A 15,614-nucleotide genomic window follows, 5' to 3' on the forward strand; every position below is an offset into this window, starting at 1 on the left:
CCTCCACTCAGGCTGGCAGGCTTAGGAGTGGGAGAGCCTATCGCAACCTGGCCAGACTCAGCTAGCTCCCGCCCTCGGTCTATTTAAGCCTGCTCTTCCTGTCCATCTGTGCTTGTGAATTTCTTTCCTTGAGGTTTCCTGGCCCAGCTACAGCTCCTGCTATTTTTGATCCTGCTCCATACAGACCACGGCTTACCGACTACTCTTCTGCTTTTCGCTTTGTACCTCGCACTCTCCTGGCTTGACTCGGCTCGTTCACTACTCTGTTGCTCACGGTGTTTCCGCGAGCAACTGCCCATTTCCCTTGCTTGTATTCCCTTGTTTGTTTGTCGTGTTTGTCATGCACTTACTGAGCGCAGGGACCGCCGCCCAGTTGTACCCCGTCGCCTAGGGCGGGTCGTTGCAAGTAGGCAGGGACAGAGTGGCGGGTAGATTAGGGCTCACTTGTCCGTTTCCCTACCCCCCCCCACTATTACACCTACCATAAAGAAAAATAGTAATCAGAATCTAGTAACTTTTATTGCCCCACACGGACATGTTCCACATTCCTACAGGAGTGTCTTGTACCCAACTTAGATAAAACTCTACAAGCGGCTTAGAGGTGGGCCATGCAATAGCCATTACACAATGAAACATTTTACCTGATTTGTCATTTGCCACACACAGTCAATGAATTGAAGAAAAATTGGGGACCGGTCTGCATCAGCATGATTGTCCTCCCCATGACCCACTCTCTGAAAAAAAGAGAATATATTTTTCATTAAAAAGTGTTCCTATCATTTACCCAGCGGAAAAATATAAAACTAAACTCGGATTTGCGCCTCAACGTTGCCGCAATGACTCCTGACTGAGTCTCTTATCTCAAACCCCCTGGTTCTTGGCCCTTTTTCACCAGTCTACGTACCCCCATGACCATTCAAAATTCATGCTGCTGCCTGGGTGAGATCACAATGTGGCGTGTGCCAGTACAATATGTACAGGAGCTGCTGCCCTTAGTTCTTAAAGTTTTCTATCCATCATTCTTTTATTGTTGACGCGGATAGAGGCTTTTTGGTCCATAGATAAGCCTGCCTAGACCCGATGCCTCCAATGATGACGTCACGTGCTAGACGAGGACAGTGGGAAATTGACGATGTACGAGCAGAGAGTACTTTGGCTGGACCATGGGAACGCTCATGCAGCAGACGGGCGGAAGAAATCCGTATACACAGAGACAGAACAGTATAGAAATTTCACATAACTGTCACGAGGTAATTTATTTACTGGTGGTATACTGCTTAGTAACGTATAGGGAGGGTAATATACGGTTTTCAATGCAAAATTGTGTTAATATAACATTATATAATAATAGATCTGGCAATAATTATCTCAAATTTAAAAAATAAAATAAAAATGAAATGACGACATTTTAATATGTTCAGATTTCTGAATGTTATGAGACAACACAATTTACAATCACAGGTTTCAGAAGGAAAGTATCACCAATTTTTTTTCCTAATTAAAACCAGATAGTGAAGCATAATCTTTTTTTTCTAATCGGTTATTTTTTTTAATGGAGATTTTCTTAATTCTATTTTATGTACATAATTATGGGAGCAGCCATCTTTACTGTGCTGCTGTTAACAGCATTTAGAGATATGCTTTACAGCAGCCACATGGGCCATAGCAACTTGTGAACAGGAGGGGGGACCTATTGACTTCTATAGGAGAGTTTATAGGCATGCTCTGTGACCTCTGCAGAGGTCATTGTGCAGGAAGGGATAGGAGGAGAGCTGTGTCCATCAATGGTGGATCCGGTGTTATCTATATATAGGTGTTACCTTTCATTGTAATCCTGCCTCAGATGATATTGAGATGACTGCTGAGAAGTGATCTCTACAGAACAGGAAGGGTCAGTCTATTGTGTCTCAGTGAAAACGGTAACATATTAGGATTATTTTTTTTAATATAGATAATGACTAACAAAAAAAAAGTTTAAAACAGAAAAACTTGATTTAAACAAACAATAGGTCATTTTCTAGAGACACATTCCCTTTAATAGAATCATACTACAAAACCCCAAAGCAAAGAGGCAAAGAGTCACAGGAACAAGCGGCTCCTTATCCGGCAGACTCAACGCCACCATATTTTACAAAGTCGCCTACTCAATCAGTTGGTTTCAGTGGAACTAGTAAACTGATATATCTTTTGGGTGCTTTGTCAATTGACAGTCCATGCTTCTTTTGTATACATGTACATTAACATTACAGAAAAAAATAATAAAATTTGCTTGTTTTCAAATACATACCATAGCAAACATATGGCCAAAACTTATCCATTCTTTCTCAATCAGAACTTCAAACCCTTTAATAGTCCTGTAATAACTATCCAGCATTAGCATTGACAGTGATGTTAGCTGTGCCGTCCGGTCCCAGCCATCACTGCAATGAACCACAACCGAGGTCTTGCTTGATTCAACCCTGTCTGCAATCCTCACAGAACCAGCAAGAAGCATCTGAAAGAGCAGCAAACATTAAAAACAATAGTCAGGACATAGATATAAAAAAAATAATATATATATATATATATATATATATATATATATATATATATATATATATATATATCTCTCTCTATCTCGATATACATAAAAAGAATTAAGAAAGATCACAAAAAGAAAAAAAAAAACATTCTAGACGGAGTCTTTTAACCTCCGTCAGGCTAATGGAGCCCATGGACATATTTCACATGCACGGTGAAAGCTTTGCCCAGATACTGCAAACCACAAGAAAAGGGACATATTTACTTTAAAAAAATAAAATAAATCCCAACAGGATGCAGACAAGCACAATGCTACATGTAGGAAGGTTATACAGGTGCAAAATATTAACAAACAACCACTCTCACACCTACTATTCATAAGTATTATCAATGCACACAGATAAAGCTTATACAAGGGTGCCAGTCACACGGTTAAGTGTAGTGCACCATGCCGGCTTGCAGACTTTTAATCACCCCCATACTATTAAATGTAGCATTGCACTTGTCTGCATCCTGCTGGGAGCTGGTGATTGAGCCCTCCCGTGTATCAGTATATATGGCCCTTTTTTTTCTGTGATCTTTCCCGACACTAAACATAGGGTATAATCGTGATGTGCAGGAGGCCTTAATCAGATCCATCATAAGGTAAACCCACCTCACCTATGTCAGATTCCCTGTGATAAAACCCTTATGCCTTGTCAACAATGTATGCCCCTCAACACTCGTGAGCTAGTCCTGCAACGATCGATCCTGGTATAGACCTACAAAACCTATAGCTCTATGCAAAAGACTTACAACTTGGGTCTATCATGTAAAGTTTGTCTTTTTTTAGTGGGTCAGTGCACAAATGCCAGGGGTTGGTGAAATCTCGTGACTAGTGTAAGCGTCTGCAGGAGCTTCTGAGTCCATGAATGAAAAAGTTGTCTGATTAAGAAGAACATTATAGAGGGATGTCCCCCGCTTTAGGATTTTTGGAGCCTGTGCAGTAAGATGCTAAGCAACAGTGTGCTGAACTCTGGCAGACGCAGCCCGTCCATGTATCAAATGGACGGTCATTCACTTAAATGGCCACCAGTTAATACTACAAGCCCTGCAGGGAACATTTATGGCTGGCCGCAACTTCCCCCGGCGATCACAGCTGATCCATGGAGGTCATAGAAGTCAGATTTATGTCAATCCGTGCCTGGCTTCATGTCAGGTTTACTGGGCTTTAACGTTTCCAAACTTTCCACTGCTCACCACCTTACCCTTATGTACTCAAGCCAATGCGTTCCATCAACATTTGTCAACCAACGAGCCTCATCAATGGCTGGATAAACAATCTCCTTTAATTTACGCAGGGATTCCCTCATTACATGGATGTTGTGTATCTCCAGAAAAATAAGCTCTGCATTGGGATAAGCAGTTTCACTCTCATATCCGCCTCCTTTAGCCTGCAATACACAAATCCCAATAAACACAACAGGACAAAGATATCTCACACTGAACAACCTTAACAGACTTTATACAGAAATTGGTCATGTAAAGTTTTAGGTTACATAGTTACATATAGTTACATAGTTAGTACGGCTGAAAAAAGACACATGTCCATCAAGTTCAACCAAGGGAAGGGAAAAGGGAAGGAAACATTTCTACACATAGGAGCTAATATTTTTTTGTTCTAGGAAATTATCTTAGCCTTTTTTAAAGCCATCTACTGTCCCTGCTGTGACCAGCTCCTGCGGTAGACTATTCCATAGATTCACAGTTCTCACTGTAAAGAAGCCTTGTCGCCTCTGCAGCTTGAACCTTTTTTCTCCAGACGGAGGGAGTGCCCCCTTGTTTTTTGAGGGGGTTTTACAAGGAACAGGATTTCACCATATTTTTTGTATGTGCCATTAATATATTTATATAAGTTAATCATGTCCCCCCTTAGTCGTCTTTTTCAAGGCTAAATAGGTTTAATTCTTTCAATCTTTCCTCATAACTTAGATTCTCCATGCCCCTTATTAGCTTCGTTGCTCTTCTTTGTATTTTTTCCAACTCCAGGGCATCATTTCTATGAACTGGAGCCCAGAACTGAACTGCATATTCTAGATGAGGCCTCACTAATGCTTTGTAAAGTGGTAATATTACATCCCTGTCCCGCGAGTCCATGCCTCTTTTAATACACGACAATATCCTGCTGACCTTTGAAGCAGCTGATTGACACTGCATGCTGTTATTGAGTTTATGATTTACAAGTACACCCAGATCCTTCTCAACAAGTGAATCCGCCAGTGTAGCTCCCCCTAGGACATATGATGCATGCAGGTTGTTGGTACCCAGGTGCATAACTTTACATTTATCTACATTAAACTTCATTTGCCAAGTGGACGCCCAAACACTTAGTTTGTTTAAATCTGCCTGTAATTCATGAACATCTTCCATAGACTGAACTATATTACATAGCTTGGTGTCATCTGCAAAAATAGAAATAGTGCTATTAATCCCATCCTCTATATCATCAATAAATAAGTTGAATAATAGTGGTCCCAGCACTGAACCCTGGGGTACACCACTTATAACTGGGGACCATTCAGAGTAGGAATCATTGACCACAACTCTCTGGATACGGTCCTTAAGCCAATTCTCAATCCAATTACAAACTATATTTTCTAAACCTATAGTCCTTAATTTACCCATTAGGCGTCTATGAGGGGCAGTGTCAAATGCCTTTGCAAAGTCAAAAAGTATTATATCCACAGCGGCCCCTCTGTCTAGACTTCTGCTCACCTCTTCATAAAAACAGATTAGGTTAGTTTGACAACTTCTGTCCTTAGTAAAACCGTGCTGGCTGTCACTTATAATGCTATTTATTGTCAGATAATCCTCTATATAGTCCCTCAATAGCCCTTCAAACATTTTCCCCACGATGGATGTTAAGCTTACTGGTCTATAATTACCTGGGGAAGACCTAGAGCCCTTTTTGAAAATAGGCACCACATTTGCCCTGCGCCAGTCCCTTGGCACTATACCAGTCACTAGAGATTCTCTGATTATGAAAAGGGGGACAGAAATAACTGAACTAAGCTCTTTAAGAATTCTAGGGTGTAACCCATCTTGTCTCGGGGCCTTGTGCACATTTTATTTAATTTAGCTTGGACCATCTCTACATTCATCCAATTCAGTATATCAACTGATATATTAACAGCACTGGCACTGGCTACATCAGCTGCTCTTTCTTCAGTTGTATATACAGAGCTAAAGAACCCATTTAGTAACTCTGCCTTCTCTTGATCCCCTGTGATCAACTCCCCATTACCATTATCTAGGGGTCCTACATGTTCAGACCTTGGCTTTTTAGCATTTATATACTTGAAGAATTTTTTGGGATTTGTTTTACTATCCTTGGCCACCTGCCTTTCATTTTGTATTTTTGCTAATTTTATTACAGGTAAATGGACAATTACAAAAGCACGATAAGATACACACAGACCTAGAAGTTTCCTATTAACCAATGAAAAGTTTGTTGCGGATAACAATCTGGACCGGTCACACACAACACATTGGAGGTAAACATTTTAAATGGTATTTGCATCATCACTTACTAATGCTTACAAGGTCGATAACGGATGTCTCAATGTACGAATCACCCGTTTAGTGCAATGGACTAGTATGACGTAGCAATAACTTTACAGCAGATGTGCAGTTGTGGTCTTACTACTTCTCGCAATGCTAGCCTGCTATCTAACGTCTTCAGTGCTGGCTGCTTCTTAGTTCTGCTCTGTCAGGGCACGGCTATGAACAGTGACAGGAGCCTAGCTGCATAGTCTATTGTCTGGAAATGACAAATAACCTAACTGATCAGTCTGCATGCAATATGTTTTGAAAGATTTATGATCTGTAGCAAACAGATTAACCCTGTTTACCCGATCTATGAAGTCACTGTTCACAACTTTGGGGTTACCCACTTTTGACAATCCTTTTTGTTAGGATTCCCAGGAAATAAGTTGATCACAGGATAAACCTCCGGTTGGTACCCCAGTGATCACCTATAGTCTGTGGGGGAACCCGGTAGCAAGCATTCAATTCCCCTGCAGCACCACCAATGGGGAAATGAAACATTACATGCTGCTTATTGACGTCAATGGACTGTCCAGGTCATGCATGAATATGCCGAGTCCTCCAGAGAGAGATGCTCTTTGTAGCCGCTCTCCTGTTTGGCTAATTAATGGTGGTCCAAATCAGAGACTCTGCCCTATTCTGGTATTAGAAATGGGTTTTCTTTGCCAGACAACCCCTCTAAATGGGATAGTGTCGGATTCAGGAGTAAACAGGACAATAAGAATTTGGATATTACCTTGTTAGTATCAGCCACACTGTTCTGCCTGGCATCAAATATAATCAGTTTGTGAGATTGAGCGTTGGCATCCATGATAGTCTGTAAATACTTCTCATCCTCTTTACATCTCTTGTCATTGGGTCCAACTAAAGGCTGGCTGCAACGGGTGATGGTTGCCTGGCTTTCTGGGTGAATCCATGACAAAACCTGCAAGCACGAACGACCTCCTTATAATAAACAATTAATTTGCGAGATATATATATATATAATCTCAGCAAGCCACTGAAAAATTTTATACAAAGTACATTAACCCTGGAGACAAAATCCACATCTTACCGGAATACGCCCTTTGGCTCTAAACGCTCCAACCCTGGCCAGATCATCATCGGCCACACTTGTGGGGACGACAAATACTGCTGGGTAAGTATCACAGAGCTCATAGGTACTGTTGATCTTTGAGATTTTCCAGCTTTCATTGGGCAAACCCTAAATGCAGTAACAGAAAAAACAAAGACTGGTAGTCAGCATTTGGGATATATTAACTAAATGCTGTGGTTATAAATCATATTTATTCATATGTATGTCCATAAGCAACACTGGTTTTGTCTGTGCTCTTTACCCCTTTCCTTAGCGGAGCACAGATACAAGAGAACAAATCGTAGTTCAAACAAACAATAATTTTGTATTGTATCAAATTTGAAAGGAATGCGGCCCCTCAACGTCACATTTTTTCTATGTGCGGCCCATTTACCTGGCTGAATTCGGGACTCCTGGTCTAATGGGAGTCTTAAATCTACTGTCTGTCCCTTTAGATGCCCATGATGCTGCACTGTCCCTTACCCATGCTTTACAGTGCAGCTCCGTATTTTCATATTGGCTGTAAATAAGCTCAAATCCACCACCATCTAACCAGGAAGCTACAGCATGAAGAGCTGACTTCCATTACAAAGTAAAGACCGGATGATATAATAATATAAATTACATGTAACTATGGCAGGTAAAAAAAACACCATAAAAAAATAGAATGCAGATCTATATCATACACAATATATATATATATATATATATATATATATATATATATATATATATATATATATATATATATACACATACATACATACATACATACATACACACACACACTCTTAAGATGGGATTCTGGAGATCCAGCTTAATATTGCATCTCCATGATCAATTTTCTGCTGTTAAAGTACATGTAACTCATATTCTGTCCCTTTCCTACAAGATTTTATCTGGGAAATAAACAACAATATCTATACCAAGCAGAGACAGCGGCTCTATAAGAGAACTGATCAATATGTTCTCAGGGAACAGGATCTAAACAGGAAAATTAATCACGGAGAGGTTAACAAATGTATTGCAGAGTGTATACACAGGCCCGAGTAATCAATAGCCAATATAGGAAGGGAGGAATAACATGTTATTATCTGGGACCACATTGACTTTTCACATTAGCGCAGTAATTGACTCCTACCTGCATACCCACAGCGAGATCTGTGTGATGGAAGGTTTCCTGTACAATATTTTATTATTTTCTCCATTGTGTTTACTATGTAGATTATCAACCGTAAGTCCAATCGTTAGTTATCAATGCCGCCTTGCAAGGATTTTACTAGGACTGAGATCCAGTAACATGTGCTACGCGTTTCTATAAGACGATGCTATTCCTGTAGACCAGTCCTAGCGTTCGCATGTCTTATGTAAGGATAGGAGATTGCTGACTCTGCTGAGAGCAGTCACTGATATGAATCAATGCATTCTTGGTAAAGCACCGCAGAATATGTCAGCACAGTATAAATTAGAGGATGAGGTTCTTCATTTGTATTTACTGCAGTACGTCTAGTAAAGTGATCGTTCAACAACCCCGATATCAGCAAATTCAGGTCCTCCTGCATCTACACGGCAACAGTCCCTTACACATGAGAATATATACTTAAAAAAAGGGCATCAAATGCAGCGGCTTAACACATTAACGTTTATCACAATGTATCGAGGTGTTTTACGATGCGCGAGTGCAGTAAAGTATCACATCATACCTGTCTTTTGTATTCTGCGGTGGGGTCGTAAACTTTCCAGCCATTTACAGAGAACTTCTCTTTATAACTGAAGGCAAACAGTGGCTGGAAGAGAAGAGATTGTTTTAGGAATTGAATGAAATGATAAAATATACATTTATCAAAAAATGAAAACTTGAGTGACAACCAAGCAGAAATCACGTCTACCATTGACACTCAGAGAGCAATGTAAACATGACAATACCACAAATGGGCGATCACTGAAGTAAAGCGCATCGACACCGCATGCTACACGAGCCAAAAGCGCTCACATAGCACAAGCTCCGTTGGATGATGGCGGAGGGTCTGAAAGCCGGAAAAGCCAGAGAATACAACGCAAAATCCCAACCACAACCATGCAAAGCTCCGACCAACTTGACTTCTCTACATCTCGGCACTAATCTGTAGACACCACGCCATATAATATCTCCTCTCTACTACTCCTATTACCCCCTCACCACCGGTCTCACCTCTCTCATTCCCTACCTCTTGCCATCCTCTACTCTCCGATACTATAAATGCACCTGAAAACTTATAACCTGGCCTAAGGTCTCCCAACAACCACTGCACTAACAGAGTCTCCACCACTTGGTCATTTCCCTCACATCTTGTATTTACCCCTTATTCCATAGAGATTGTATTGTATGTATGCATTGTATGTATGTATGTATGTATGTGTGTATGTATGTATGCATGGTCTGCCAACACTTGTCCTGTCACTATGAAGTCGGTGCAGATGTTTTTTAGAATGTACAGCACCAATACCCAGTGCTCAGCGGCAGCCACTTCAGCACGTCCTCCCTCAGGTTTAATGAAAATTGTGAATATAAGAAGGGGTGTTTGGGGGGCATCTTTTCTGAAGTTAATGTTTCCAAACAGTTTATAGACAAGAGGTTTCAGATGTAAAATCACTGACAAAACTAACTTTGAAAGGCAAATTAATGGGATAAAATTAATGAAGACATAAAATAAATGGAGTGGGGTGTTACTAGCAAACTGGGCGATTATCCAATTTTGCAAACATATACACATAAGACGACGGTAGTCACACAGGATGAGCGATACTGAACATGAAGTCAGAATTTAAAAACACATTTAATCCCGGTAGATTCAATAAAAAGTTCATGGTTTTTAGCTGCATTGGGTGAAATTGATATCACACAACTCTACCCCAAAACAACCAATATTCGGTGTAGTCTTAAAGGCCTCATGCACACGACTGCATTGGTTTTGCTGTCCGCAAATCTACAGGTCCATAGCGTTCCATCCGACCGCAAAAAACCCTTGTTGTGCGTCAGTGTGTCATCCGGACTCATGGATCCACAACAATTCACCAGTATTGGTGAATCCGCAGTTGCAGACCGAAAAATTACCTGTCCTGAGTTTTTACGGTCCGCAATTTCATCGATCCCTATAAATCACGGTTGTGTGCATGGGGCCATAGAAAAGTTTGGCTCTGCGATTTATCTGCAAAAATTTGGTTAAATTGCGGCTGCAAAAATACGTTCGTGTGTATGAGGCCAAAGAGAATGTCCATCCTCGATCATTTAAAAAGAAAAAAAATTCTAAGTAGGTCCAGCATTCTGTCATGATTAAATTTATCTTTATAGCGGTTAAAGAACTGTTTTTGTTTTTTTCTTATTATACAAAGCTCCAAATTCCCTGCCCAAACATAGCATTAAAAATTAAAATCATGCAACCACTAGAGGGAGCATAGGAGCTTACTGCATACAGTTTATACATTGAACTCAATGATGAAACAGTATGCAGCAAGCTTCCCCACCCTAGCGGTGGATGAAGGAAATCAGAATAATCATTGCACTTTCTATTGCAAGGATTTGGAGCTCTGTATCAGAAAAGTAATCACTACAAAATGTTGGATCTAGCAATATCATGGTGTTAAAATTAATTAAAACTAGTCCCAAAAGTCCAGTGTTAGAAGGGACTTTGTGAGAATAAGAACATAAAAAGTAGAACTGTAAATAAGAATATATTACTGGACTGAAATACATATCAGGGTCAATGACATCACTTACCATCCCATTGGAAACAGGATACGCATGTTTGATAAGATTTTCAAATATTTCTAGTTTGCTCTGCTCTTCCTGCTTGTACGCTAGCCGCAAGTTTCTCATATCCTTCGAAGACATAAACATGGGGCGAAGTTACAAGGAAAACTCGAATCAGAGGTTGTGACACCGAGAATGTTAAACGCAGAGGAAGCTGAAGAATTTCACGGTTTATAAATTTCATGTGAAAATAATAGAATTTATTTCCTCTTTAGTGGCACTGGAGGTCTATTTGTCGACATAGCCGTATGAGGGCTTGTTTTGTGTGGGACAAGTTGTAATTTTTCATGGCACTATTTATTGTACCGCATAATGTACTGGGAATCTTAAAATAAATTTATGGAGTGAAATGGGTAAAAAACAGATTACATAATTTTTTTGGGGGGGGGGGGGGGGGTTTGTTTTTACGGCGTCCATCAAGCGGTAAAAAATACATATTCACCTTATTCTACAGGTTGATACGATTACGGCGATACCAAATTTATATGTTTTATGTTTAAAACTATTTGCTAAAGAAAAATAAAAAATGTTTTGTGTCGCCATATTCTGAGAGCCATAACTTTTTTATTTTTCCATCAATTTAGAGGTGTGAGGGCTTAAATTTTGCGGGGCGAGCTGTAGTTTTCACAGATACCATTTTGGGGTACATGCGACTTTGTGAACACTTTTTATTCCTTTCTTTTGGAAAGCTAAGGTGACCAAAAAAAAAAGCAATTTGCATGTTTTATTTTTATATATATTTTTTTGGGCCGTTCACTGAGCGGGTTAATTAGTGCCATATTGTGATAGGTTGGACTTTTACGGACGCGGCGATACCAGCTATGTTAACTTTTTTTTTTTAACATTGCTTTAGGGAAAAAAAAAAATGGGAAAAGGGAGGTTTTTTGTACTTTTAATATTTATTTTTGGAACATTATAAAAATCTAACAGTTTTTTTACTTTCTTTTTTTATTAGTCCGCTAGGGGACTTGAAGCAGCAATCGTTGGATCGCTTGCATGATATACTGCAATACGAATGTATCGTGATTCTGACAGTCTCCTTTGAAGCCATGCCAGAGGCAAAGGTGGCGGACCTGGGGGCCTTTATTAGGCCCCCAGGCCGCCATAACCACTGTAAACAGCCGATGGTACCGCGGGGAGGCACGATGGCGTGTTTGAGGGGGCGCCCCCTGATTCTAACAATTTAAATGCTGCTGTCGCGATTGACCATGGCATTTAAAGGCGTTAAACGGGCGGAATCAAAGTGAAGTTTGATTCTGCGCGTCGCAGTGAGGTGTCGGCTGTGTAACACAGCCGTCACCTGCTGAGTAAGGAGCGAGCTCAGCCCGTATGTACGACTTTAAAGGGGTACTGCTGTCTCAGAGGTCATATCTTACTTTGTCCCTGATGGAGAGTTATGAAAATATCCAAAGACATTTTATTTCTGTCAGCGTTCTCCTTATTTTCTTCCTCTGTCCCTTCTGCCGTTTATGTTCAGTTCCCATTGGATATGCATTTGTAAATAATCCTATTAGTCTGACTGGGTTCTCGGGAAGCGCATGGTTTGCTCGTGCGCAGTAGTTCCCGGTCCAGTCACCTCTCTGCATTTCTATGGACTTAATTAGGATGGTTCGTGTGCATGCGCAATAACGTTTAACTGTCCTATTTTATTGTAGAACGGACAGTGCATGGCTAAATATATATATTATCAGTTATCAATTTATTTAGAAATTTCCAGAAGTGACAGAGGAACGGCCCAATGCAGAGATATAAGACATTATGGTCCAGAATTGTTATTTTATTGGGGCATACAAGGATTTACTAAACAAAAATGGCAGGAGAGCCAACAGATCCTTTTAAATAATGGAGGTGCAGGTTACTGTGGCCAAACAATTCCACATGGAAATGCCCTATAATAGCTGTAAGAAAGCGGATGCGTGTAACTGTAATGTACGAGATAGTTTACCACAGCACATAAGATGAAAACAATTCTTAAAGTTCTTTCTCTAGGACCTAAACTTGAAAACAGCCAAGACCAAGTCCCCAGTTTCGTCATGCTGGACAATAAACCAATGTATGCACCGTCTCCAGGAAGATGAGACTTTCGTCACACGGAAGATCAAACCACAACCGTCAGAGTAGACGTGTGAACAAGTGGCTGTTAAAGGAAAGGTCCCCCCCCGCCCCCCCGTAATGTATAGATAGATACCTTACACACAATCTCGATACCACAGGAGTTACTTCCTTGGCTTTGAACTCCAATCTTCTCCACTCGGCTCACTACACCCAGAGGAACGTCAAGAGTGAATGGCGGGTCCTGCGATATAATATGAGGATGATAAGACTCAGACATTCACTCACAAATGATGAAAAGAATCATACTGGACATCAGCTGAAAAGATCATTGCAAAATTTAATTTGGCACAAGTGGAGAGAGTGACGTTTCCCACCAGGAGCCCCAAGCCGGTTTATTTCTAAAATTGAATTAAAAATACAGCGTGTCATGGGCAGCAGCACTCTCTCTCTCTCGCTCTCCGTAAATCTCCATTAAATTGCATTTGGAAGAGGCAATGCCCATTTGTTGTTGAAATGGCACAGATTTTTATTGTGGATTTCACATCGGCTTACGGCAAAATTATAAAATGTAAATAATGGCCACTTTATGACCAGGTTCTAGACAACCTCATCGAGATCAAGAAACTCTCTCAAAAGTCAGGTTTTTGAAGAGTACAGTCTGCTTTACTCCATTTTTCCTGACAACTTACCCTTTCCACATTTTTGAAGTACATCTTGAAATCGGTCACCGTTAGGGTTCCACTAACTGCACCCCAAAATGGACAGATATACATGACATCCTTAGCTGTAAAAATAATAAAAAATAGATAAACTTTTAAACATGCAGTCAGCTGCATAGCGTTAAAGGGTTGTCAGGACAAAATATTTTAAGATGAAAGTTGGCAAAGTGATGAGCTTTAGAAAGTCCAAATTATCAGAAGGAATGACCCGAGGAATCTGCAATGGTTGCCACCACATTACTGGCCGGGAATAAACAGATGGGCCATGTCCACCAACACAACCTAGAACCACTCTATTAGAGGCTCTCTGCTCTGGCTAAGAGAGTGGGGTCACGAGTGGGGGGGGGGGGGCCCTATGACATCCATATGCCCTGATAGGACATATATAAATATATATATATGTCTTCGTGAAAACCCATTTAAAACCCCCCTCCCTCTATTTGGCAGAGGTGAGCTGCTGCAGAAAACCGGAGGACACGACCGGTCCATGCACGGACCATCATTAATGTGTGATGCCGGCTGCTCAGCTCTCAGTCTGCCGGAGGAGAGGACGGTTATCAGATGCAGTCAGCGGCATCACCGCTCTGAAGTCAGGAAATAGCTGGAGGAAGAATTGAGGCTTTCTACTCTCTCTACAGCAACTCTGCCCTTTCCCTCTCTGCTGCCGGGCATATACATTCGACAGAGGCCTGTGACCAGCAAGCTCCCATGCTTAAAAAAATAAAAATAAATAAATACCGCGCATTGTACGGTTTTAAGGGATTCCATCTATACAACGCTATTTCGTACATTTTTCTCTGACACTTTTTTTGGACTCCATCCAGTAATTGAAGACTTTGGACACGTATAGTTTTACACACCGGGAGCTTTGCCAGCAAACAAGCTAATCGTAGATGAAAAACGTGATGTGAACAGTGCCTTATTTTTGCAGTTATCTTTCTGAGTCAGTGCTACGTTTTTTGTTGGTTTGATTTTTTACACAAAAGGTCAAATATTCTCATTTCCATCATAGAGAGATAGGTAAATAATCAAATTCTGTCTCCCTGCATCGACCGCAAGGGAGAGCTTAGGAGCTTACTGCATACAGCTTCCAATCAACTCAATAAACGGGTCTTTGATGAGCTCCCCCCCTAGTGGTAGATTCAGGCAGACATGATTTTATTATTTAGAGGATCTGTCACTTGTTTGGTAATGACCTATCTCCCAGCTAATCTAATAGGTGCTGTCACACTGATAATGCTAGTGAAAATTGTGTCCCAAAACATTTTTTTATGAGTTATGAGCTTTCTTCTTAATATGCAAATGACGCTATACTAAATGTAAAGACAGCGTGATCGCGCGGAGATCACGCCGTGCAGGGAAGGGGATGATGCAGATTGCGGTCTGTATGACGCTGTCCAATCAGAGTCATACAGCTTCTCCCCTTCCCTGCACAGTGTGATCTCAGCTTCAATTACGAGATCACGCGGTCTTTACATTTCCGACCGCAGGTCCTTCACCTAAGCACTCATCCAGGAAGATGGTCTCTGCATCAATGAAGGAGAAATCCACGTAGTGGGGGGTCGTCCTGGCACAGCTGGAGTCGACGCAGAGACAGTCTTCCTGGGGTAGCGCTGAGTCGCTGTGTTGAAGGAGCTGCAGCCAGAAGTGTAAAAAAGCGTGATCTTGCAATTGTAGCGGAGATCACGCTGTGCAGGCAAGGGGAGAAGCTGTACGATTGGACAACAAAGACACCCCCACAGACAAAGAGCTGCGTTACCGCCCCTTTTGCTCATTTGCATATTTAGAAAAACGCTCATAACTTTGAAAATACAAAACGTTTTGGGACACAATTTCCACTATCATTATCAGTGTGACAGCGCCCATTAGA

General features: G+C 41.0%; 1 protein-coding gene across 4 annotated transcripts in view; it reads right to left on the reverse strand.

Moving 5' to 3' along the window:
- MTMR1 (myotubularin related protein 1) overlaps positions 1–15,614 on the reverse strand; it is a 52,843-nt gene that overhangs the window by 14,001 nt on the left and 23,228 nt on the right. For all 4 annotated transcript variants that reach the window (XM_075835876.1, XM_075835875.1, XM_075835874.1 and 1 more), the window contains 9 exons: positions 13,715–13,809; positions 13,159–13,266; positions 10,938–11,039; positions 8,884–8,967; positions 7,160–7,309; positions 6,842–7,030; positions 3,768–3,953; positions 2,288–2,494; positions 642–734 (listed from right to left, as the gene is read on the reverse strand). In XM_075835876.1, the coding sequence (XP_075691991.1) occupies positions 642–734; positions 2,288–2,494; positions 3,768–3,953; positions 6,842–7,030; positions 7,160–7,309; positions 8,884–8,967; positions 10,938–11,039; positions 13,159–13,266; positions 13,715–13,809 (1,214 nt within the window). The remainder of the gene's footprint in view (positions 1–641; positions 735–2,287; positions 2,495–3,767; positions 3,954–6,841; positions 7,031–7,159; positions 7,310–8,883; positions 8,968–10,937; positions 11,040–13,158; positions 13,267–13,714; positions 13,810–15,614) is intronic.

Source organism: Rhinoderma darwinii, chromosome 8 (genome assembly GCF_050947455.1).
Source record: "Rhinoderma darwinii isolate aRhiDar2 chromosome 8, aRhiDar2.hap1, whole genome shotgun sequence".
Classification (NCBI taxonomy): Eukaryota; Metazoa; Chordata; class Amphibia; order Anura; family Rhinodermatidae; genus Rhinoderma; species Rhinoderma darwinii.